This window comes from Erpetoichthys calabaricus, chromosome 1 (assembly GCF_900747795.2).
Source record: "Erpetoichthys calabaricus chromosome 1, fErpCal1.3, whole genome shotgun sequence".
Lineage (NCBI taxonomy): Eukaryota > Metazoa > Chordata > Cladistia > Polypteriformes > Polypteridae > Erpetoichthys > Erpetoichthys calabaricus.
The window spans coordinates 267279764-267306465 of record NC_041394.2 but is presented as its reverse complement, the minus strand read 5'-3'; the positions used below and the strand labels follow the sequence as shown (position 1 = coordinate 267306465).

The 26702-nt window shown below is 38.8% G+C and overlaps 1 protein-coding gene across 1 annotated transcript in view; it reads left to right on the top strand.

Moving 5' to 3' along the window:
* Positions 1-26702, top strand: part of snd1 (staphylococcal nuclease and tudor domain containing 1) — a 535431-nt gene that overhangs the window by 137642 nt on the left and 371087 nt on the right. The window contains exon 11 of the mRNA XM_028814871.2: positions 20035-20136. Within this exon, the coding sequence (XP_028670704.1) occupies positions 20035-20136 (102 nt within the window). The remainder of the gene's footprint in view (positions 1-20034; positions 20137-26702) is intronic.

Sequence of the window (26702 nt, the reverse complement as noted above, 5' to 3'; positions counted from 1 at the left end):
GATGTGTTTTCAAATAGTTCCACAGACCAAATAATTGTTGATTAGTAAAGTTTCAAAGCAAAACAATTCACACAAAAATAGAGAAAAAAATAGAAAAAAAATGACATTAAAGAAAAGTTCTGGCTTACAGGAAGTCCTGTTTAAGGCTTACTTATTTCATTTCATGTTTCTCTGTTTGGTCATACATTCGTACTTTCAAATGTTCATATAAAAATTGTCCACTGAATAAAGATTTTGTAAAATAATAATTTTTCTTCTCAATTTTTGCCATCACTCTAAATATAGATTCAGTTCAATTTTCATTTTCCCATTTACTCCTCAATTATGGATGCATCCCTTGTCACTGCTTCCCTGTCTGGCCATAAATATGTCATCATGAAACTTTTTGTCATACTCGCACTGTACCACTTTTTGGAAGCTCACTTCCTCTCTTTGGCATAATGTCAACTTTTACAACAAACTCCATTTGGTAAATTTAGTGCTAATGGTTATTGAAAAGCAACATAAGCTTTCATAATAGTTTGTCAGCTGCATGGCTTAGTTCAAATGGCAGAAAATCTCCCTATTGAAATTCTGACTTTCATCTTTAGAGACCATGTGCCTCCTTGTTTTAGAAGAGGCCTAGCTTATTAAGTACTCAAAATAGAATGGATGTGTGCTCTTTGATCCTCTAAAGAGTGGATGGACATTAAGGTTCAACACGTGGGCATGATTATATATCCTGTATGGCCGGGCAATATGGACTTTTGTTGATATTGCAATATTTTACATTTTTTTGACCCAAAATACAGTATTAAGTATTTCTCAGTTATTTTCTTAAAGCACAGTAAAGCATCATACAGACATGCATACAAAGTCGAAAATCTGGTAAATTCTGTTACAATAATAATTGGAAATATTAGGAAATTTAATAATTTCATGAATAGCTCTGCCTCATGGAAACGGTCAGGTAAATTACATAAAATGAAAATGGTTGAAAAAACATCTCCTTACTTTTTTTTCCATTATATGTATTATGTTCAAATCGTTGAATACCCTGTTGGCAGCTGCCAGTCAGTAAACATGATGTGCTTTTTTGTTTTTTTTTTTTGTTTTTTTTTAAATATATGAGACAATGCTGTTGATTCATTACTGTGCTAATCACATAAAATACACGAACATACATTTGTTAGAATATAATTTAATGATTTGCATCAATTGTAATGATTTCCAATTATATATTTGTATATACAGTAGAGTCTCGCTTATCCAACCTTTGCTTATCTGACATTCCGTATTATCCGACGTCCCACTGCAAAAAAAACTCCCAAAAAAAACGCATCAATCTGCAACAAGAACTGCAAGTTGCGAGCGTGAGCATAGTCTATTTTTTGTTGCTCCCGACTTTACCGCAGCTAATTACAGTGGAACCTCGGTTTGCGAGCATAATTCGTTCCGGAAACGTGCTCGCAGTCCAAAGCACTCGTATATCAAAGCGAATTTACCCATAAGAAATAATGGAAACTCAGATGATTCGTTCCACAACCCAAACCTTTTCATATAAAAATGATTAATACAAAATATAAAGTAAAAATACATAAAACAAATTAACCTGCACTTTACCTTTGAAAAGATTCATGGCTGATGTGAGTGAGTTTCTAAATTCTTGTGGGATTCCACCCAACGGGACGACACGCGGAACAGCGTCCCAAAGCAATCACAGTCTCCCAGCGCTGTAGCAGTTCGGCGTAAAAGTGAATCCAAAAAGATCGCGGAAATGCTATAAGCGCATGCCGTCAATGGTTGATACTAGAAACATTATAAATGCGCGGGGCACAGTATTACTTGGCCACGACCCTGCCTGACTGCTGTGTGTGTGTATAGGAGAGTGGCAGATCCCGCTACAATAACAGCGCTGTTTCAAACTGAATAAAGCTGGTGTTGCTAAAGTACTGAGACTCAGCTTCGTGTTTTCGGGTGCAAGATGGGGGCACGCACATCACAGCACAAACACACACACGCGCAGTCACAATGCTGTAGTAAACAGTATACGCTCGGATATCCTTTGACCCCAACAGCCCCAGCACCCTCAGCAGAAGACCAATCTGAGCCATTGCAGGGACTGCTGGGAGTTGCAGTTTCAAATTCTATTGGCTACTTTCACCATCCCAAGCCGCGTTTCCTCTACAGTTGCTTCCTGTTCTCTCTACAGTACAGTATTGCCATGAAAAAAGCAATAAATTGCGGAGGATATTTGCAGTTTCTGCTAACAATTATTAGCTAGGTTCTAAGGCAAAATCCGCGAATGACTGAGGCCGCGAACTCTGAACTGCGGTTTCGCGGGAGTCTACTGTACTATGTATCTTGCATCACAAAGCTATTATGCAATAGGGATGGTAACTCATCCTTACTGTAGCTTCCCCTCTCTCAAAAATCCCTGACATTTCTCTTCAAATATTTTTGTGCTGCCCTATCTTTTCCTTCTTGTCATTTACTACTGTCTGTCTTGATTTTTCTCTAGATATTACTTTGCCACCTCATATCTTTATCATTTCGGACTTTGCCTTCTGTCACCTGTATTCTGTGCAGGCTTTTCTTCCTAGGCATTATTGTAGCGAAATTGACACTGACTTTTGCAGTCTCTTGAAGTCCTGCTTGTATAACCTGGTTCCTCTTAAACTCTACTTTGCTGATCTATAGGTTTGTTTTTTTTTGTTTTTTTTACCAATGTTAAAAAGTGTCTTTCTGTTGACCAACTGGATAGAAGCTGAATTGTCTGTTATTAATGACCTGGGTGTTTTTTTTTTTACCCTTTCAGCAAAGCTTCTTTAGTCTCCCTCTTTTTTTTTTTTTTTGGTCTATTAGTGCATCTCCCACCTACTTTCGTAGATAATCTGGATTATTCATAATACTTTTTTCTTTTTGTGTTTTCACCTTTTGTCACTGTAGAGGACATTTTCCCGTGAAGTGCTTTATCCTTTTCTTTTAAAGTCTTATGTTATAATTAAATATTTGTTGAACTCAACAATTTAATTACTTAAAAATATTTTCATATTTAATTTATTTAACAAACCTTTAGCTTTAAAGATGTTTTTTTTTAAATTTTACTATCTGCATTCTTATTCTTTGTAGCTTTAGGACCTGGAAATTATCCAGGTCTGATGTGCTGACCATTACAGAAATTAGCTTTGACAGCTGCTGCCTAATCTCTCTGTTCTTCTCCTTAGGCTTATTCACAGCACAAGAGACTAATTAAATATAATGCATTTCTAACTACCCACCCATGCTCCTTAACACAATAATATTGTATTATTTTGATTGACATTCTGTGGTCCAATGATGTAAGCTTACAAAGCTGATATTACTAAACCTACAGTTGAATTATTTAACTTAATGTGCAAGAGTTTATGTATCCTCTTAAACCACACAATACCTGCTTCCATGAAGGTGAAATCCATAACACTTTTTCTAGTAGAATAATAGAATTGTGAATGTAAAATGTGTGTGCTTTTGTGTTTGTGTGTGTGTGTATGTGTGTGTATATATATATATATTGTATGCATATATATATATATATATATATATATATATATATATAATATTATATATATATATATATATATATATAATATTATATATATATATATATATATATATATATATATATATAATATTATATATATACAGTGGAACCTCGAGATACGATCACCTCTGTATACGAGAAATTCAAAATACGAGGAAAGTATGAGCGAAAAATTCAGATCTAAATGCGAGCATTGGCTCGCGTAACGAGCCATGAGCCAGGCTGTGGGTATAGCTCGCGGCTTAGCGAGGGGGCGTGGTAGCAGTTGCGAGCCGCGATCTGCGGTGTCTGCGTTTCTCACTTAAGTGCACAGGTGGGAAACTTCCCACATTCATGATTGTTCCTGTGGCTGATGGACTGCAGCTGCCATGTCCTCCCCGCATATACAGTGGAACCTCGGTTCACGAACATCTCGGCACACGTACAACTCGGTTTACGACCAAAAAGTTCGCCAAACTTTTGCCTCGGTTCACGACCAAACACTCGGTATACGAACAAGCCAGGTTCCCTTTCGGTTTGTTGATGTTCATTCTTTCCCTGTGCATTTCCTGTGCAGCGAGCGAGAGAGAGCGCGCACACGCACACACACAGAGAGGCAGCGCAAGAGACAGAGGGCTGTACACACACACACACACACACACACACACACACACACACACACACACACACACACGAGAGAGGCGTGTGCGCACACACACAGGAGCGCTCTAGACAGACACACTGTGAGCTGCAAAGCTGATTGCACCCCCAGAGAATACAGACGCCCCTGGGAAAACCCCTAAGAAACATGGACAGACTACCTTAACATTCCTCCTTTCCCTTCTTGCCGGCTCTGTCGCGTAATATGCCTCTCGTGCGGTGCTCCGCCTTCTTAAAAAGCCTGCACGGGCTTCTTTCAGTTTGTTAAATTGGTTGCTTGCTTCTCCTTCTTTCTCTCTCAGACAATCTGTGCTCCTGGCGGAGCTGTCATCTCTGACTTGTCATGGAGCACGTTTAAACTGTTGAAAAGAGACAAATGTTTGTTTGCAGTGCTTTGAATAAAGTTCCTTTTTTTCTACAACCTCCTGTGTCTCTGTGCAAATCTGTGACCCAAGCGTGACAACACACACAGGCGCTCCAGGCTCGCAAAAGAGAGACGCACGCACACACAGGCAGGGGAGAGAGAGGCGCGCGCTAGAGAGACACACACAGGTGCTCCAGGCTCGCAAAAGAGAGACGCACACACACACACACACACACACACACACACACACACACACACACACACAGGCTGGAGGGAGGGGGGGTAGGAGAGAGAGGCGCGCACACACACAGGAGCGCTCCAGGCTCGCAAAAGAGAGACGCACGCACACACATACAGAGCGATTGAGGGAGGCATAAGTTAGAGAAGGCTTGTTTTTGTTTTCAGTTCTGTTTCCGGTGATCGGTTCGTAGCCTGCATTGTTGCAGTGTTACTTTTCTTGGTGGTTTATTAAATTACGGATTTTTCAAATGTTCCTTTTTTCCCCTGTGCTTAAAACTCATTAAAAAAAGTGTTTTTAGCGAGAGCGGTTCCTAGCACTATAGCGCGAACTATTGCAGTGTTAGTTTTCTCTGTTGTTAAAGGTTTTCTCAGTGTTATTCAATGTTTTTACATTTAGTTTACCATTACGCTGTGCATTCTATGGTATAATTAACTATATTTGTGCTTAAAAACTGAAAAAATGTATATATTTACATACAGTTTCTACGGTCTGGAACGGATTAATTGTATTTACATACAATCCTATGGGAGAAATTGCTTCGGTTCACGACCAACTCGGTTTACGACCAGAGTTGTGGAACGAATTATGGTCGTGAACCGAGGTTCCACTGTATAGAGAAGCGCGAGCCGGTTAAGGGGGAGAAGAAGTAAAAGAAAAGAGAGGAGAGAGAACGGAGGTTGCAGGCAGGCAGGCAGCAGTAGGAAGTCGGTGCGGGAGAGCGAGCGAGTGCAGGCTCGCGTGTAGCTGAACAGTGAGCTGAACAGGTGAGCCAAACAGCTGAAGCAGGACGGTGTAGAGAAGGTCAGCTGCATTAAGAGTGTCTTGCCTGTTGCAGAGCCCGCAGGTGAGACGCTAACAGAGAAGAAGCACCGAGGATTGTCATCTGTTTTTTAAAGACTGCATCCTTTTGACGTTTTAACCTCGTGTTAAAGGATTGTTATTCTTGTGTATTTTAAACCTCCACTTCACAACTGTTTTAAGGATTATTTATTTAAAGATTTATTGAATGCTCTACTGCACTTTGGACACCTGTTTTGATTCTTTTAATAATCAGTTATATTATTTACCAGTGTTATTTATTAAAGGTAGACTACAGTATATATAATTTAGCAGTGTTATTTGTTAGGAAAATTGATTTTTATGTTAATATATTTGGGGTGCGGAACGGATTAACTGGATTTCCATTATTTTCAATGGGGAAGTTTGTTCCAGATACGAGAAATTCGCTATACAAGCTCAGTGCTGGAACGAATTAAACTCGTATCTAGAGGTTCCACTGTATATATATATATATATATATATATATATATATGGAAGTGAAGGTCTGCAATACGTTTGCATATTTGTAGCTAGTAATCCACAAAGGGAGAAAATGAGTCACATATCTTGAAATAGTTTTTTTATTCCTAAACTTTCAACAGCCTACCAGGTGTTATCATCAGCGAATGATTAGATATATAGGAATCAAAGGCAAGATATAGCAAATGAGTTTTTTTGGGAATCAATAAGATGGGGGATCAGAGGCTGTTTGCCGTAATGTGTTTTTTATTATTTAGGAGTCCTTCTTTTTAAACCTGGTATGTAAGTGTAAGGGAGTGTAAGTCTGTAGGAGATCAGTAAAATAGGAAGGAGCAAGGTTGTGGAGAGCTTAACATGTTGAGAGACGTATTTTGTATTGTATTCGGTAGTTAACAGGGAGCCAGTGAAGTTGGGAGAGAATAGGTGTAATATGTTCAGTGGATTTAGAGCAGGTTATTATCCTAGCAGCAGAATTTTGAATAAGTTGTAAGCGATGGATAGATTTTTGTGGGGTGCCATATAGAATAGCATTACAGTAATTTATACGTGAGGTGACTGGGGCATTAACTCTTTTAGGACGGATGTTGACTTTTTTGTCGACAGGAGGGGTTGAGGGCGCATGTTGACATCCAGGGGTAGAGTGCGACAATCAGCTGTTAATAGCAACAAAACTCACTGTTACGTCACAGGCATTCCCTCTCTGCTTGGAGGAATGTTAGACTAATTGACGCCGCGTTTAATCTTTGCGTGTTCGTGAGTTACAAAATGTAAACAAATGTAAACAAAGGCAAGATGGCATCGACATCTCACGAGGGAGCGAAGCGAGTGCAGAAAACAAAATACTTAGCAGATGATGTTTTGCGCATTATCGCTGAATCAGACTCTGATTTTTCAGAATCTGATTTTGTTGACAGTGATCAGGAGATATCGAGCAAGAAAGTGAGGAACTGGCATTTGTGCAGCTGATGCACCTACGGCAAGGTTTGTGTGGGAGGAACACCCAGACATTGATCCGTGGGTGCCAAACTGGCTACCGGACTTCACAAGACAGCATGGCTTGCTGTTGGACATGACAGATTACCAGCTGCTGGACTACTTCAGGCGGCTCTCTCCTGATGCTGCTTTTCAGCTACTGTCAGACGAGACAAACAGGTATGCAGAGCAATTTTTTTGAATCGCGTGCTGCGCTTGCACCGCTTTCTCGTTTATCAAAGTGGAAGCCCACAACAAAAGACGAGATGAAGGGCTTTTTGGCATTACAAATAGAGATGGTACTAGACTGGTGATATAACTTCAGGGAGCATTGGTCCAAATGTGCTTTGTCCCCTGGTGGCTTTGGACAGGTTATGCCGCGTAATTGGTACGTGCTGCTGCAAGTTTTATTCACTTCTGTGATAACCAGATGCAAATCCCAAGGGGTGAGCCAGGCTATAACCCCATGTATAAAGTTCAGCCCCTACTTGACATTGTGGAACCAACATATAAACAATTTTATCAGCCTGGCCGTGATTTGTCTGTGCATGAATCTATGATAAAATAAAAGGGACACCTTTTATTCTGCCAATATATGCCAGACAAGCTCACAAAGTATGGCATAAAGGATTTTGTACTGGCAGAAGCAAACACTGGTTTCTGCCTGAAAATAATTACATATACAGGAAAGTATTTCTTTCAAAGAGAGATCTGTCCCTTGACAAGTCCAGTTGTGCTGGAGCTGTTTCAGGGCTATGAACATTTGGGTCATGCTGTGTACATGGACAATTTTTATACATGCCCAGAATTGTTCATGGAGCTACAGAGCAGGGGAATTGGAGCTTGTGGCACAGCGACGGTGAACAGGAGACACATGCCTTCACAGTTGAAGCCAGACAGGCTGTAGATGAAAAGAGGTGACAATCCGGTTTTTATGCAGGCGGAAAACTTGGTGGCAGTGGCATGGCACGATGTCATATGGTTGACTTCTCTTTACAGTACACACTACAATATATGTGAGAAAGTGCAGCAACAGACAATTGAAAAGGAAGCACCAGTGCAACACATATTGTTAGCAGTGCAATGTTGCAATGCATGCAATTGGCTGCTTTGAGCGATATCATGCTTTGCAAGACTTTGCTGTGTAACATTTATGTGAAATCATATAGTATGCAGGCTCATACAACATGCAAGACAGTAATATTTGTTAGAAGTAAATATTTTTTGTTGATTTGATATATGTTAAACCATTGCTTCATGTTCTCTTTTTAAAAAAGAAAACTATTCAACCCTGGGACAAAATAAACAAAAAAAATAGTCCTAACCAGTACTTCAGTAGTGTGTTGCATAAGAACAGGACGAACTCTAGAAATGTTTCAGAGATGCAAGAAGGCAGTCCGAGAAACATTACTTATATGGGATGAAAAAGAGAGGGTACTATCTAGAATGACGCCCAGGCTCTTAACCTGGGAAGAGATGTTTGTGTTAATATTGTTAATTAAAATAGAAGAACGGTTAACCTTAGCAAGTGTGGATTTAGAACCAAGGAGGAGCACCTTCATTTTATTGCCATTTAATTGCAGAAAATTGTGAGTCACCCATGACTTTGTCTTGGAGACATGCCTTAAGAGTATCTGGAGGGAAAACAGAAGTGGATTTAGTGGATAGATACAGCTGTGCCTCATCAGTGTAACAATGAAATTTAATACCATGATGTCGAAAGATATTACCTATATTCGAAGATATAAATAAGAAAAAGATGCAGCCCCAAAACAGAACCCATTTCTGGCTAAAATTCTAGAAAGAATTATTTATAATCAATTGGTTGATCACCTTAACTCCAATAATTTATTAATTTATTTGAGATCTACCAATCTGGCTTTAGGTGTTATCATAGTGTTGAAATGGCACTCCTGAAAGTGTTCAACGACATCTCTCTTATTACTGACTCAGGTGGTGCGGCAGTCCTTCTCCTCCTTGACCTGTCCGCTGCCTTTGACACTATTGACCATGAGACATTGCTGATGCGGCTTGAACATCTTGTTGAGCTTAAAGGGGCTGCTCTTAACTGGTTCAGGTCATATTTAACTGGTAAGACACTTTTTAGTGACTTTTAATTCCTCTTCTTCATCTACTGCTCCTCTTAAATATGGTGTTCCTCAGGGATCCATTTTGGGTCCTATTTTATTTTCCATATACCTTCACCCTATTGGAGTGATTTTTAGGAAATTTAACATTTCTTTTCACTGCTATGCTGATGATACTCAGGTTTATATTCCTGTCTGCAACTCTACAACAAATCAACTCCACAACTGTCTGTCTGAACTAAGATCCTGGATGGCTAATAATTTTCTTGGATCTAAATCAAAATAAAACGGAAGTGCTTATAGTGGGTCCATCAGCTAAAGCCCAAATTGGTCTTGGACTCCTCGGCTCTTTCTCTGTCTTTTCCAAACCTCATGTCCGCAATCTTGGTGTTACCTTTGATAGTAACCTCTCTTTTGAGAAACAAGTAAATTCTGTAGTCAAGAGTTGCTTTTTCCAACTTCGTCTATTAGGTAAGATAAAGCCTTTATCTTCTAGGGATCTTGAGATAGCTACTTATGCGTTTATTTTTTCTCGCCTCGATTACTGCAACTCGCTGTATTCTGGGATTAACAAATCCCTGATACACAGGTTACAGTTGGTCCAAAATGCTGCCGCTTGCATTTATTTGAACTGTGTGTTTTACATCAGCCATCTAGAGTGCTTAGATCTTCTGGTGAGTTGTCTCTGGTTGTCCCTCGTACCAAGTGTAAAACCAAGGGGGACAGCGCCTTTGCAGCTGCTGCGCCTCGCCTGTGGAACTCTTTACCTCATCATATAAAGGAGTCGTCTACAATTGAAGTGTTCAAAACAAGACTAAAGACTCATTTCTATTTACTTGCATTCCGTGACCTTCAGTTATACTGATGGTTTCCTCTTAGTGATTATATAACATTACTTCTATTTTTTATGTATATAACATTTACTTCTATTTATTATGTATTTTATGTTCATATATTTTATTTCCATTTATGTTTTATGTTAATTGTTTTGTTTTTCTTTTATACTATTATTGTAAAGCACTTTGGCCACAGCATTACTATGTTGTTTTAAATATAAATAAATTGACATTGACATTAACCCTGCGGAACCTCCTTAGTAACGACTGCATTTTCAGATTTAAAGCCCTTCACTTGAACAAATTGCCTCCTATCAGAGAGGTAGGAAAAAAACCATTGGAGGACAAGGACACAAACTCCAAAGCTAGCTAGTCGTTTCTAAGGTATCTGATGAGATATGGTGTCAAATGCAGAGCTAAGGCCAAGAAGTACAAGAATTAATAAGTCTCATGTCAGCTGCCCAGAGAAGATCATTTGTGATTTTGTTTCTGTGCTGTGTTTAGGACGAAACCCAGATTGAAACTGTTCAAAAAGGTTATTTTTTGAAAGATGGGACTGAAGTTGGGAGGCACCTATCTTTTCGAGAACTTTAGATATGAATGGAACGTTTGAGAGTTGGAGTAATTGAGGTAGTTTGGTGGGGGGGGTGGTGTCTGTAGTAAGGGAAGAGTTAACTATAGTAGTTATCATGAGGGAAATAGATGACAGACATGACTTAAAGCATGTAGGTATTGGATCCAATTGGCATGTGGAAGAATTAAATTTTGTTAATAAGCTCCGGGATATCATTTTCAGCTGGTAAACTGAAATCTGAGTATAGGGTGGTTGGTAAGGGAATATGGGTGATAGTGGAAAGTGTGTCATTTTCTGCAGAAATAGAGGAAGCAAGTTGCTGGTGAATTTTTTTCAAGTTTTGAGTTGAAGAAATTCAAAAAAGTATAGCAGTATTTAACGGAGGTTATGGTAAGCAACATTTTCTGGTGATGTAATTAGCCTTTTCATTGTAGAAAGAAAGAGCTCTAGTATGTTTCCCTCCTATATTGATAATGTTAAAATAGTATACAGTTTTGGCAGCAGAGAGCCTTTTTGTATTTTAACATATGATCTGAAAACATTTCCTTATGTGCAACAAGAAGCTGGGCACTCCAACTGTCGGCCCATGGCTTTGAGCTGATGGAGTTCAGATGTAAACCAGGGAACAGTGAATAAATGAAACAGTCAGTGTTTTTAAGGGAGCTCGTGTATCGAAGGCAGCAGACAGAGCAGCATTGTAATAGTCTACTAATTCTGATGGTGTGGTAGCAGAAGGCGAAGCGGGCTGGAATTGCAATAAATTTCTAAGGCATTCTGGCATTATGAAATGAAATCACATGCGGAACCTTTATTTTACTCGGAAGTAAGCTAACATCAAATGTAATCATTTTGTGATTCAAGATGGGTCATTCAGTAGGAATAAGATTGTGAGGTATGATACCAGAGCAGCAAACTAAGTCTAAAATATGACCATTGTTATGAGTCATAAAGTTAACATATTGAATTAAATTCAGATAGGATTTCATTAAAATCATTTGTCAGTGCATCAGTTGACGTGTCAAAGTGTATGTTAAAATCACCCATAAGGATTACATTAGTAGACATTGTGCACACAGTTATTAAAACAGTAAAAAGTTCTGCAATAAAAACACTTGATAGTGGATAGGCTGGAAGATGTATCGGTGATAATTTTAGGCCTTTGTGGTGAATTATTGTAAGACTGCATCTCCTCCCCGAAAAACAGGATTTAGAGATGCAGACAAACCCCGCAGGGAGAGCTTGATTTAGATGAAAATAATCACCCAGTTGCTGCCAAGTCTCCATAAGACATAAACAGTCCATCTTAGTGTCTATAATAAAATCACCAATCAGCAGAGCTTTGTTAGAGATTGATCAAGTATTAAATAATCCAAACTTCAAAGTGCCTATGGACAGATATTCTGATGATTTTACTGGAGGAATCAGCACGTTATGATAAACACGTCGCTCAAAAATACGTGGACAAGTACATTCTTCAGACCAAATTGAAGAAATAGACCCGCTGCTACTCCTGCTGAGACAAAAACAATGACGAGACCCCCGGTGAATGTACTTTGGTCGTCTGAGAATGCTGCGGCGCAGCAGGAGATCAGCAGGCAATTCATAGTTTGTTCGAAGTTGATACAATTGCAATCCACTGCATCCACTAAACAGTGTCATCTCCAGACAGAGGAGCAGCTTCAGCGACAGACTGCTGTCATTGTCCCGCTCCACTGACAGACTGAGGAGATCGTTCCTCCCCCAAACTATGCGACTCTTCAATTCCACCCGGGGGGGTAAACGTTAACATTATTCAAAGTTATTATCTGTTTTTACCTGTATTTTTATTACTCTTTAATATTGTTTTTTGTGTATCAGTATGCTACTGCTGGAGTATGTGAATTTCCCCTTGGGATTAATAGTTGTCCTGTCTGTCTGTCTCTTCATGCATAACGCAGTGCGTAGAATTCGCACTATAACATGACGTAAGCACAAAAGCCTAAATGTGCTTACGCACAAAAAAATCCAGATGTAGGAATCTGTGCGTTTGCCAACTTCCGCGTTCTTCCGCTACATAAACCCCGCTCAGTGTGGAAATAAATGCACGTGCACGCGCCTGCTGTCCCGCCCCAACTCCTCCCAGAATTACGCCTCTTTGAATATGCAAATCAATTTAAATAGCCCTTAAGCCCAGCGTTCTATGAAAAGGCAATGGCAAAAGTACGAGGAAAAATAGAAGAATTTCAGCGAATACCAAATGGAGGCAAAGAAAAATGTACTATTTGTTGGTTTTAACAGTTATAAGCAACAAAAGGAATTTGATCGAGTGATATAGCGTGTCAGAGAAACTTGAAAGCTCAAGTTCACAAAGTCGCACAGTGCCCGAAATAAAAAAGTTGTCACATATCAAAGTCGGTCTGAAAAGGCAACTCATAGCCCACCGTCTGAGTGTAATATGAAAGCTTATTAGGGTACAGTGAAAATAAAAGGCACACAGTGTGAAAAAATCACAAAATGTCAACTTTAATCTCGAAATTTCCACTTTAATCACGTAGTTTATTTTGTCATTAAAGTAGAACATCATAAACTTCATCTTAAAATCGCTTAATTTACTAGTTTCTCAAATCCCATCGTAACTAAAGTAGCACGTTAAATGCTTTGTTGTGTATTTGATCTTATATGTGCTCTATGTGCCTGAATCACTACGTGCTCTTCCTCTGACAGGACACAGAATCCATTACATTTGTAATATTACAGCTCTCTGAATAATTAAAATACTGAGAAGTATATGCGCCATGCGTGACCTTCAATGAAATGCTTTATTACAGAAGTACTGTCTTTTTCAAATGTACTAACCCCCAATTCCTGTCCTTACTTTTCTTTCTCCAAATACCCAATCACCACACAATCAGCTCTGTAATAGACGTTAAGCCATCTGGCTTTTCTTGCACCTGCTCAATATTCTTGTACATTCTCGTGTGCTGATTGCACGTGACGTGTGTTTTGTGCTGACGTGTGCTTTGCAAACGCTAGAGGCTGTTGAGAGTTTTTGGTCTGTTCTGTGGTGTGAGATTTAAATAAAAAAATACATTTTGCTCTTAAAGCTTGGGTTTTGGTTGCCGCTAAGGAACCGTGTGGGAATTTTTAAAGCTTTTTTCCCTTTAGAAGGCATTTTTTTGCTTTTTTTTCGCCCGCACAAGAGCAAAAGTAGCTGGGTGTTTGGAGGTGCGCTTGGAAAAGTTACTTGTACCTGTTTTTGTTTTTGTTATTTGTATTGGAATTAGCATAGAGGAGGTAGGGTGTAGAAAGAAGCAGTAACTGATATTGGCATTTGTAAGCAAATAACTGCATAGTCGTAACAGCAATTCCTTAGTTTAAAAGAAAAAAAAAAAGGCGGCGGCTGACTTTAAAGCAGTAAAAGGCTTAGCAGTGCGCAGGTAAGCGGCCAGCGTTAAGGTGCCGAGCAGGCACAAGCGGCTGTAGGAGCAAACAAGGTAGTAAAGTTTTATTTATTTTGTTTATTTTAGATTAAACAGTCCTTAGCGGTCCAGAGGTAGAACAGTAAGTGGTTGACAGCTAAAGGGTTCATTAATACGGGGGAATACAAACAGTGTGAGTGGAGAGCTTATAAGAAAGAGGAGCGCAAAGGTAGGAGAAGAGACAGAGAAAAGTAAAGTTAACCTCATAGAAACAGAAATAGCAGGAAGCTGAGAGGGAGAACAGTACAGGAGCTTAAGGGGAAAAGGTGTAAAATATCTGTAGCAGATCTTAGTTATACCATTTAAGTTAAGGAGCAGCCGAAAGAAGGAGAAATTTAATTAAAAAAAAAAAAAAAAACTTAAGGCAGTTTACTAATCCCAAATCAAATTTTAATAATGAGGCCCATGCAATGCAAGTCCTGTTGGATGTTGGACTTTTTAGGTGATGGATTGGAAGAGCCAGTTGTCTATGAGGGCTACATCTGCAAGAGATGTCAGCTGATCCAGCACCTCGAGTTCAGGGTCGCTGAACTGGAGGAGGAGTTGGCTGACCTGTGTTGTAATAGAGAATTGGCAGACTTGGCCCAGGTGTCCTTTAGAGAGATTTGTGTGCACCCCCAAGGTGGCGCGGGAGGAGATTCCAGACCAGACAGGTAGAAACAGGTGGGTCACGGTCACAAGGCGTAAGGCAAAGGGTGCACACTGTCCGGGGGTATCAACCCCAGAATTAGAAGTGGCAAACCGTTATCATGTCCTTGCGGAGCTGGACAGTGTCTCTGATAATTCTGAGGTGGTAGGCAGGAATGAGGAGCCCCAACGGGCCACCTCAAAACCAGTTCCTAAAAAGAGAGAGGTAGTGATAGTTGGGGACTCAATCATTAGGGGGATTGAAGCACAGGTGTGCTCCAGAGAGAGAGAGTCTCGCACGGTGTGTTGCCTTCCGGGAGCACAGGTGGGGGACCTCCCTGGAAGGGCGGATAGGCTCTTGGCCAAAGCGGGGGTGGATCCAGTTGTCATTGTCCATGTTGGAACAAATGACATACATAAGGGTAGTCTGTCAGTTCTGCAATCCAAATTCAAAGAGTTAGGTGCTAAGCTGAGGAGCAGAACAGACAAGGTAGTTTTCTCCGAAGTTCTGCCTGTGCCACGCGCCAGTCCAGGTAAGATTGAGGAGATTAGAAGGCTTAATGCGTGGCTCAAATCTTGGTGCAGGGTAGAAGGGTATAGGTTTATGGGGCATTGGAACTACTTTTGGAACAGATGGGACCTGTTCCGCCATGACGGGTTACATCTGAACTGGAGGGGCACCAATGTATTGGGGAGGCGTATGTGTAGGCTGGTCGAGGATTGTTTAAACTAGGGAATGGGGGGGGCAGGGAGATTAGGACAGGCCAGGTTTAGATCTATACATGGAAGAACAAACAATGGTTTAGAAACAAGAATGCATAGTAATGTAAATTCTAAGCAAACATTTAAATGTAGAAGGAGTAATACATTAAAAATAGCTTGCCTTAATGCTAGAAGTATCAAAAATAAGGTAAGTGAGTTGGAGTTATATGTAGCAGAGCATAATTTTGATATTATAGCAATAACGTAAACCTGGCTAAATAACAAAGATGGGGATGAGTGTAACATAGAGGGATACACATTTTTTTAGGAAGGATAGACAGAACAGAAAAGGAGGTGGGGTTGCTGTTTATGCCAAGCAGGATTTAAATGTAAGTCTTCTTCAGTTGGATGATGAGCCCCATCGTAGTGAGGACATGTGGCTTCGCCTGGAAAATATTAGGGAAAGAGGTCTTATTTTAGGAGTGTGTTATAGACCACCCAATTCAGACAGTAATTTCAACACACATCTTTTTAGTAATATCAAAAAGGCAAGTTTACAGGGAGATATTATAGTCATGGGGGACTTTAATTATCCAAATATTAACTGGGATAACCTTTTCTGATGGCGGAGTACAAGAGCAGGAGTTTTTAGAAGTAATCAATGACTGTTTTTTAGCACAGCATGTTAAAGCACCAACATGGGGTGAAGCCTGTCTGGATTTAGTATTTTGTAATAATCAGGATAGAATTGAGGGTGTAGAGGTGATTGAAACACTAGGGTCAAGTGACCATAATGTAATACAATTCTCAGTATTTTCTAAGATTGCAGATGCAAAGACTAAAATTGTTAAATTGAACTTTGGTAGGGCTAATTTTGAGCAAATGCGACAAAGTCTAAGTAAGATACACATGCATCAGGAATAGTAACGGGGAATTAAAAGATACAGACAGTGAAATAGCAGATGCCTTAAACTTACAAGTTTCTGAGGTGTTTACAAGTGAGCAAGTGGATAACCTCCCAGAGGTAAACGCGACTACTAAGGCGGTACTGAGGGATTTAGAAATTGTAGAGGGAGAAGTACTGCTCAGATTAAATAAGCTGAAATCGAACAAATCACCAGGACCAGATAATATTTATCCTCGTGTTCTTAAGGAGGCTAGTGAGTACATATATAAACCGTTGACGCCTATTTTTAGGAAGTCACTGCGCACTAGAGAGATTCCGAATGGACTGGAAAATGGCAAATATCATCCCATTATATAAAAAGGGTGACAGGGCAGATCCAAGCAACTATAGGCCAGTAAGCTTAACATGCATCACAGGAAAATTAATGGAAGGAATTATTAAGGATAAGATCGAGCAACACCTGGCAAGGACAGGAGTTATTCTAAGCAGTCAGCATGGGTTCAGAAGAGGGAGGTCGTGTTTTACTAACATGCTGGAATTCTATGAGGAGGCAACAAAAGGATACGATCAAAGTGGTGCTTATAATATTGTTTATCTGGACTTTCAGAAAGCATTTGATAAGGTGCCACATGAGAGGTTGGGCATAAAATTAAAAGAGGTGGGAGTTCAGGGTGATGTTTGTAGATGGGTGCAGAATTGGCTCAGACAAAGGAAGCAAAGGGTGATGGTGCAAGGAACCTCATCAGAACTGGCCGATGTTAAGAGTGGTGTTCCACAGGGGTCCGTGCTAGGGCCGCTGCTATTTTTAATATATATAAATGATTTAGATAGGAATATAAGTAACAAGCTGGTTAAGTTTGCAGGTGATACCAAGATAGGTGGATTAGCAGATAATTTGGAATCCGTTATATCACTACAGAAGGACTTGGATAGCATACAAGCTTGGGCAGATTTGTGGCAGATGAAATTTAATGTCAGTAAATGTAAAGTATTACACATTGGAAGTAAAAATGTTAGGTTTGCATACACAATGGGCGGTCGGAAAATCGAGAGTACACCTTATGAGAAGGATTTAGGAGTCATAGTGGACTCTAAGCTATCGACTTCCCAACAGTGTTCAGAAGCCGTTAAAAAGGCTAACAAATTTTAGGATATATAGCACGATGTGTGGAGTACAAGTTCAAGGAGGTTATGCTCAACCTTTATAATGCACTGGTGAGGCCTCATCTTGAGTACTGTGTGCAGTTTTGGTCTCCAGGCTACAAAAAGGACATAGCAGCGCTAGAAGAGGTCCAGAGAAGAGCGACTAGGCTGATTCCAGGGCTACAGGGGTTGAATTATGAGGAAAGATTAAAAGAGCTGAGCCTTTACAGTTTAAGCAAAAGAAGATTAAGAGGTGACATGATTGAAGTGTTTAAAATTATGAAGGGAATTAGTGCAGTGGATCGAGACTGTTATTTTAAAATGAGTTCATCAAGAACACAGGGACACAGTTGGAAACTTGTTAAGGGTAAATTTTGCACAAACATTAGGAAGTTTTTCTTTACACACAGAACGATAGAAACTTGGAATAAGCTACCAAGTAGTGTGGTAGACAGTAAGACGTTAGGGTCTTTCAAAACTCGACGATGTTTTCTTGGAAGAAATAAGTGGATAGTACTGGTGAGCTTTGTTGGGCTGAATGGCCTGTTCTCGTCTAGAGTGTTCTAATGTAAGCTTAGAACGCCGATTCTTCAAAACTTTTAAGGAACATCGAAATATCTTTGTAATGTTTAATTATTCTATCCATCTATCCTTCCAGTGTCAAGCCAGCCGCAGCATGAGTACAGCACAAGGCAGGAACAAACCGTGAACGAAGCTCAAGCTCGCTAGCGCTGTGGCACCGTGTAGTTAAAGTTTTAGCTGTATAATATAATAAACATATTTTGCTGCATTTCATCTTAAAAATGATATCGTCATTATATGTAAATACGCGCTTTATAAAGTGGCTCAGGTTGTGCAATATTATAACTATCATAAGTACAATTACCTCATGGTAACTTGCAAGTACAAACAGTTCTACAAGGAGCACTTGATGGACTGATTGAGTGCGTGTATAGCTCTTGGGATGAAACTGTTTGTGAACCGCGAGGTCCGAACAGGATCCGCTGTGGTAACCTCTAACGGGAGCAGCTGACAGAAGAAGGTGCAGTGAGAGTAACAACGCTAAAGCAGTTATGGTATTTATAATAGTTTGACCATTCTGTGGACCATTATATTGTTACAGGTTAATTACAATCAGATGCATTAAATTTATGAACGATATGCGGTTAATTTCAGTGTATCTAATAAAGCTGCCGTCGTGGATGTAGATCTAAGAAAGGGTAACCACACAGGAACAGTAGCACTGCTTTGACACTGGGTGCTGCCAGTCTGAAAAACCGAGCGGAGAACTTGCGTACGACAGGGTATGAGGTACTGTGGAAAAGTGCGAGGCTTTACGCCAAGTGTAGGTTTTATACATCGCGATTTGAACGTGGAAACGTTCTTAAGCAACATTTCTGTGCGTACGCACCGTTTATACATGATGCCCCTGGTGAGTATTTTAGTTTTTTAGATGTGACTGCATTCGATAACAAAGGAGACATAGTAATCCATGTTAACCAATTGAGATTTATCATAGTATATTTCCAGAAATCACCCAAGCAAATTCCAGATTGGAAGCAAAGCAGTGTAGACCTTGTGTAACTACTAGGCCCAATTAAAATAACATGTTAGCCAGTAAACTGTCACCACTGGGATTTCCACAAGTACTCAGCAATTGACAAGGGGCAATTTCTACCACCTATCCATCAAAGCTAGTTACTTGAGCAGAGAATCAGTGAGAGTTTCCACTTACCCACGCAGGTTTCAGCTAGCAGAGAACATTTCTACGAAGGCTTGTGTTAAGGCTAAAAAAGGCAAGGGACGCGAATGCTTATCAGTTTTTAATCCAATTCAAAGGTGAAGGAAGATCCGATGCAAAAGGCAAAAAACTAGTTTAAAAAAAAAAAAAAAAAAAATGCTAGAAAAAATACACAAACAGAGAACCGGCAAGCAGTGGCAGACAGAAATGCCAGCATTCACTTCCGGTTCCATTAATGAACAACTAATTTTCCCCATGATGTAACGAACACTGCAAAGCAAGTGTGAGGTCTACCTTTACGTATTGCAAAATTTTTTGTTTTTTTATACTTTTTTTAAATTTCCTAAATAACATTTTGCATAACAATGGTTTGACCCTAACTTTTTTTTTTTACTTTGAGTAGCTTGTAAAGAATAATAAATGGGGGATTATTATATCTTAAACATAATAATATATCTATTTGAGGTATATTTTCTTGTCATTGAATGTAATCATGAAAGATATTTTAGCATCACTTAACATTTGTTTTCATCATATACTGAAAGATTATACCCCCTTTTTTAATAACTTAATATATATAAATCAAAATAGCATTTTGATTAAAGTTCTTAATTTGTCATATTTAGTTATTGACTTTGCATAGCAATTTAAAGTGTGCTTAAGTCTAGTTTGTATTGCTTGACTTATTTTTAGACTTCCACATGTATTTAGATTGTGCATGCATTGTCTCTCAAAGAAGAATTGCATACAAATGAAAAAGTGAGCGTTTCCAGATGAAATTATTTTCCTTGTTTTGCACTTAGTGTATTTTATAAGAAAGAAAAGTTACTAAATTGTAAAGATCTTTGTATTTTTTGCATTTAATGTTGTTGTTTTTTCTAGGAGAAAAACAGGGACAAAGACAAGAGATTCCGTCCCCTGTATGATATCCCATACATGTTTGAAGCCAGAGAATTCCTGAGAAAAAAGCTAATTGGTAAAAAGGTAAGAATAAAACTGTAATTTTATTGTTTGCAAGACTTTTAAAATACTTCAATTTGTAAACATCTGATTACTTCTAGAAAGAGTCCAGTTCAATTTCAGTAATGGTTTCTTGAGTTTTTAACTTTGTTGCATAGCAGTTTATTAGAATTTTATAATCTAAGTTGGCTGTTCCACCTTAACGCAGTGTCAATAGGAAGTTAAATTTGCCATAAAGCATCTCAAGATTGTGGAAATTAATGACACAACCAGTCAAACTCCGATTTATAGCTTGAGGTACACAGCAAAACATTTTGATTATTACATGTCAAGATATGCATTTCTAGCAATTGTCTGTTGTAGCCTTCATTTACATAATCTTACTGAGTTTGGGAGGCAGTTGGCAGCATGTTCCCATAAAGGTAAGTTGTCTAGTCTGATTTGCTCTGCAACTCACTCCAGTTAGTCTGCAACTCTCCCCTAAAAAATATCAAAGATTAGTCTTAGTGGTAGTCTTTGTGTGCCTGAGAGCTGACAATGAATGGTCATCTGGAATTACAGTGCATATAAGGCAGCAAAAGTGAACAAGGAATGTGGGTGTTTTGGGCTGCACAAACAGAAGATAAAACACCAGGCAGAAGAGCTTATGTTTTATGTCTCACAACAGAATAGGGAGAAAAAATGGGCAGAAGTCGTGGCTGGACTTGGCATACCTAGTAACCCTACATACAACATTGGCTCTGTCAGGCAACATGCTATTTGCCGTCACGCAAAAAGGCAAGTACGGCTGTGCTGAAAAGTTGTTATGCAGCTGTTAAATTTGACTAGAGTTACTAGAGTTATTAAGCTATGTAAATTGACATTGTCCGGTGGCAAGATCAACAAAGGCAGTCGGCAAGTCTGGAATGCCTTATGGCAAGAAGTTGCGTAAAGTGACATCAGCTTAAATAGCAGATTGTATCACTGGGCAGTCTTTAAGAAAACCATCAGTATATACCTGAAAAGTTGTGCAGTTTATATTGCATAACCACATATCCACTGTGCTAAAGAATTCACTAGTCAGTATTTATCAGTGTTGCTCAGCCACTGCGTCATAACCCACTTTTGGGTTGTGGGTTGCTAGTGATGGTTCATTAATGACTTATATTTTTAAAGGTCGTGGTTAGTCTTTAGTAGGTCACGCAGTGGTTCTCTGCTCTGACGATTGTGATTGATTGTGAGTGATCCCACTTTGTTCGGATGGATCTGACAGTCGTGCTTAACTCACCAAGGGAGAAAACCCAAAATTTTGAGACACACTGGAATTTATAATTCAGTTCTTAAACTTCCTAGCTACTTTTCTTTAATGGTACCTTTTTACTGTCACATATGTTCAAAATGGTTTTGCACAAATGTGTATTAACGTTGTTGGTAGCTAACTAACTTAGTATTTGTTAATGGTTTTAATGTGTGCAGCCCTGACTTTGAAGTAAGACTTGGGCCAAGTCAAGTTTATCATGTGTACATAGTAAAATGAAATTTATTACTTGCATGTCTCCACAGAATGGCTTACAAAAATAGCATACAAAAAACAAGTAAATGAATAAATAGTATACATATGTAGGGCTGGGTGATTTTTTTTCTTTAATAAATTATTTAATTTAAATCAAATCTTATAAAATGAGTTTCAAACATGAAAATCAATTTAAAAAAAACACACACACAAATGGTGCAGCTAAACACTCAAGCAAGCACTTCAGCTTAATCAGCTGGTGCAGGCGCAAAGGAGCTTACTCAGGCCCTGAGCCCACTCTTGAATAAAGCAGCAACTGAGATTCTGAGTGATGGGGATTGGAGGTGAAAAGTGGTCGCCAAATGGAACTGGCACACTTTTCACTTTGGACAGTGATACACAGATGAGCTCATGGCACTGAGAGGTATTGGAATTTGTCTGCCATGCCGGATTTGAACAGAGCCTGGAAGAAAATGACACCTAAAGCTCCTGCGGACTGTCCTGACTTTGAAACAGGAGGCCGCAAGTGCAAAGTTATTTAAAATAAAAGGAAAAATTAAGGACTGAAGTGACGGTGTCTCTCATAACTGTAAAAATAGTAAGATAGTAAATAGTTTGCGTTAGTGTTTTGATGAGCGTGTTTGTTAATAGAATTAAACCTGTTTGATTTTTGCATGGCAAACTATCAGTGTGGTTTTGTTTCTTGCCTCCAGGGAAGGGGCATTATATTATGAATGCAAAGAATACGACCAGTGCCTCTTTTATGAAAGAGCTCATTCCCAAGAAAGATTGCAACGTTAAAATGATTGTGTGGAATTGGTTTAGGTATGAAAGATTGGATGTTGAACAAACTAAAGTAAAATGCAAAGTTTAAAAAAAACACGATAGAAGAATATGACGAATTTGTCCATGTATTCTTAGTCTGCATCTGTGACTAGGCTACGGGGGGAGATTCATGAGCTTGGGCTCAATAATATGTGGCCAGAGGCCTATCAGACTGCATTTGGAGGAGGAGACTTCTTTACAGGTAGCTCTGTCCTGAGAGCTATAGTTGTAACAGAGAAAAGTCATCCATGGGATACCGGTAGGTATGTCTAAGGCCAGGTTTATACTTCACGCAACGCGACACATGCTCCAGTGGATGCTCCTGCTACGCAAGCGTTTTACTGTTTATACTTGCGTGCATACTTTACGTAAATCTTGAAGAATCCACCAGGTGGCAGTGCGAGATATTATCATGGTGAGAACAGGGTCGGCTTCACTGTGTTGTGAATTGCCTGGAACACCCATTAAATTCCGATGACACCTCACCAAAATATCTCTACAAAGGATGTTTAATGATTCGATTCCTCAATCCAGGGATGTGTTCATTCCAGCAAGCATTATGGGACGAGGCAGAAACAATCATTAGACTGGGCATCAGCTCATCGCAAGGTGAATACAAGCACTCACCTACCCTAGCGTCATTTAGTGTCACCAAATCTGCATGTCTTTGGAAGGAAACCGGAGCACACTGTGGAAACCCAGCAGGAAAACATGTAAACTCCAGGGAATACCAGCAACGTGACTCCCTGCGAGACAGCAGTGCTACCCCTCCAGTATTCATTATTTTAACGAAATTAACAATTTATTTGTAAAATGTAACATACATACTTTAATGCATTTCATCATGAAAATGATATCAAGTATAAATCTAAGGATTCTAAATGTGCAGAGAGTTGTACTATACATTTAATGTGTTCTATGTGGTGATCTATTGCTGTTTGCCGCTGCTGTCAGGTCAGGAGGAAGCCCCAGAAAAAAAATGACTACACAAAAGATGGTATGTGAGACTTTTAAAATGTATCGTGTCATTACGATCAGGACTATGCAACGCTTGAATATAAAAGCACCACGAATGCATCTGTATGTCGGCAATTTGCTTCACTACATTGAACCATTCATCAAACATCGAAGCGCGCACATTGATCCCGTAGGATCTGCATAGCGACTTTCAGTCACATGTAGATGGTAAGCAGAGGCTCTGACATTATTTTCCAACTTTTATCACATTGCTCCACCCTACTTTTTGCTGGTACTACAACTCGTGCACGCGTTGCATTAATTTCTGAGGACCTGCATAGAGGATGCGTCAAATGAATGCTGGGAACACATGGCAGCCATGATGCGGGTGTGTATGCGTTCTGAGCGTGAAGTATAAATGAGCCCATAGATATGGTGAGGACAGCAGTCTTCTGGTGAAGTGCGCATGCGCGGGGCAGGATGCGATGCTTCAAAGGCCGCCTGATGCGTCACACAAGACAGAGAGGGTGGGACCTATAAAATATTGCGCGGCCGATCCAATCGATTTCGGTAAATGTGGTAAGACCTAAAACATAAGGCACGAAAAATCCAGTCGGGTACTGAGACGTGGAGACCAGCTTCCCCAAAGAAGTGGGATTAGTGTTTGTTGTTGTGCAAGTGTTCACTCTGAGGATGTCAGATTTGCGATTAAGAAGCTTGGCCCGGTAAAGTGTCAGTCGTTGAAGGGGTTTTCTCAAGTATATGAATTTTCATGATATTACAATAGGATGACTTTTAAAAGTAGATTTATTTTCGCGCACATAAAATCCGTTGCTAGGGAGACGCCACGCATACAATAATCAGCTGCACGTCAGCACAGATTAAAATACTTGCTGGGGAACTGCACAGTACTTGCTGGACAGACGCCACATGCACGATTATCAGCTGCACGCCACACATTACATCAGTTGCTACCCTTTACCTTAAGAAGGCGACAATTTCCAGTTACATTAGCCTTTGCCGTAACAATTAATAAAGCTCAGGGGCAAACCTTAAAAAAAAAAGTTGGCATTTACTTGCCAGAACCAGTATTCCGCCACGGTCAGTTATATGTTGCATTATCAAGAGTTACAAGTTTTCAAGATGATGTTGTCAAGGTTGTAGAAGGTCCTGAACAAGGCAAACTGTTCCCAAACTGAGACAGAATATTTACAAGAAATGTTGTCTATAATGTAATTTTATAGAAAAATTTCATGAGGTAAAAAAATAGAAAATTTTTCCTAAATATCTTCTTCAGATATTGTGTATTACAGTTTTACACTAAGGCAATATTAATTATACTTACTGTATTGTCATATACGTTTCTATTTTATTTTTATTATTATTTTACTTTAGGCTTCTTGCAAAAATATTTTTGACAAAAAAAATTAAGACAAGAAACAGAATGAGGTCAAGGTCCCTTGCCATTTAATATAGACTAATGTTTATGCACTACTGTTCTAGCGCCCGTTATTGTAACGGGCTTAATGTCTAGTGTATATATATATATATATATATATAATATTTTGATAGACCCTGTGCCAAACACTGTGGCAGTAACTAGTAGCCATTAGTCCACACTATATAGATCAGATGTTCAATGAAATTTTGTAAATATTATAGTTATTTTCTTTTTCTTTTTGTATAATAAGATGCTCATTATTTTAATGCTTTTTATTGACATTAGACACCCAAGTGTAAAGCTATCTTAAAGCTGGAAATATGTTAATAAAATGGTATTTATACAATCTGAGCATTTTCTGAAATGCCCATCTGGCTTTTTACTTTTTGCATTGTATTTTGAAAAGGTTCTCATTCAGCAATCACATCTCTCTTATTCCTTTTAACTAAAAATATTTTCTAAGATTATCCTGTTTGATTTTTGACTCGAAACATGTTGTATTCATAGCCTGACATAAAGATGGCTAGAGCATAAAGATACTTTCTTAAAAGTATATATTAAAATGAAAAAGAAAATGTCTTCAGTGTGCTATGAAAAATTTTCAGAGGATTATTCAATGGAGGAGCAACTAAATTGGCTACAGGGTTTAGTTATGTCTAGCAAAATCACACTGTATATTATTCCACCTATCATTTAAAGTGGTATTAGTGTTGTAGTCCTCAAGTTAATCTGCAGCTGAAGACCTTACCTTCACTGAAACAGGCTTAAAGTTGAAGCTGGGCAGTGTAACAAGTCAGTAACGTGACACATACAAGCTGTCCACTTGCATACAGTATGTCTTGCATAGTAAGCTTGCGTAATAAGGTGAAATGTATTGAAATGTCCAAGAGAAAACCTGGACACCAATCCAGTGTAATTTTTCTGGTACTACTTAAAGCAAACATTCAAGAAATCTCTGAAATGAGACTTCAAGTAGTGTATTGGAAGTAAGGACCAAAATTCTTATACAATGATATGGAAGACTGATCAATAATTATAGTAAGTCAATGTTTATATTTAAACTTGGCACAGAGTTGGTGAATTTTTGGGATCGGTTTGTTTTTCTACACATTAGATATTGGGTGATAAATATGAAATTGAGTAAGTATTAAATGTTGGTGATGTTTAATGTCTTGTTTCTTTAGTTATTGAAATATAAATAACAAAGGAAGCATACAGTTTTTTGGATTTGCAAGTCATTTTTAATGGGAGTTTTGGTTTGATGAATTATTGAGTTTAGATATATGCTATTTTAGGATAACATTTGATTATGTGTACATTTTCAGTGAATTTAAATCTTTTGAACCCTATTCAGTATATAAGTAACAGATTTTTTTTTCTTTTCCTGGAGGTGGCAGCAGAGTAATACTGTTGTAAACATAAGCATAATCTTTAGAAGCTCATGTTTAATATTTATTATGTTTCTTTTAGTTTAGCTCATTAACTGATAAATTTTTACGTTTTCACTCTTTAAAAATGCTCAGTGTTATTTAGGTGTTTTTTATATACTGTTTGCTTCTTTAACAATGTATTTTGTTTTAAAATTCTCACTGTTAAATATTTTGTTGCACTACTCCATTCCCCTTTGTAAAACTGATGCTTAATGTAGATATTTGATTCTGTAGAAATTCGATAATCTCACTGCCCATGGACCCTGAGTCAAAAAATGGACAACTCTTTGTTTGCTTAAGTACACAGTATCATGCTGCAAACACATACACATTTTTTTTTCTTAAGACACTGTATGACTTCAAGAAATTATTTAGCATGTTTGTACAACACAACACAACTCGGGGTCCTGCCACATGCAAAAGTTCGCTGATGACACTGCTATCG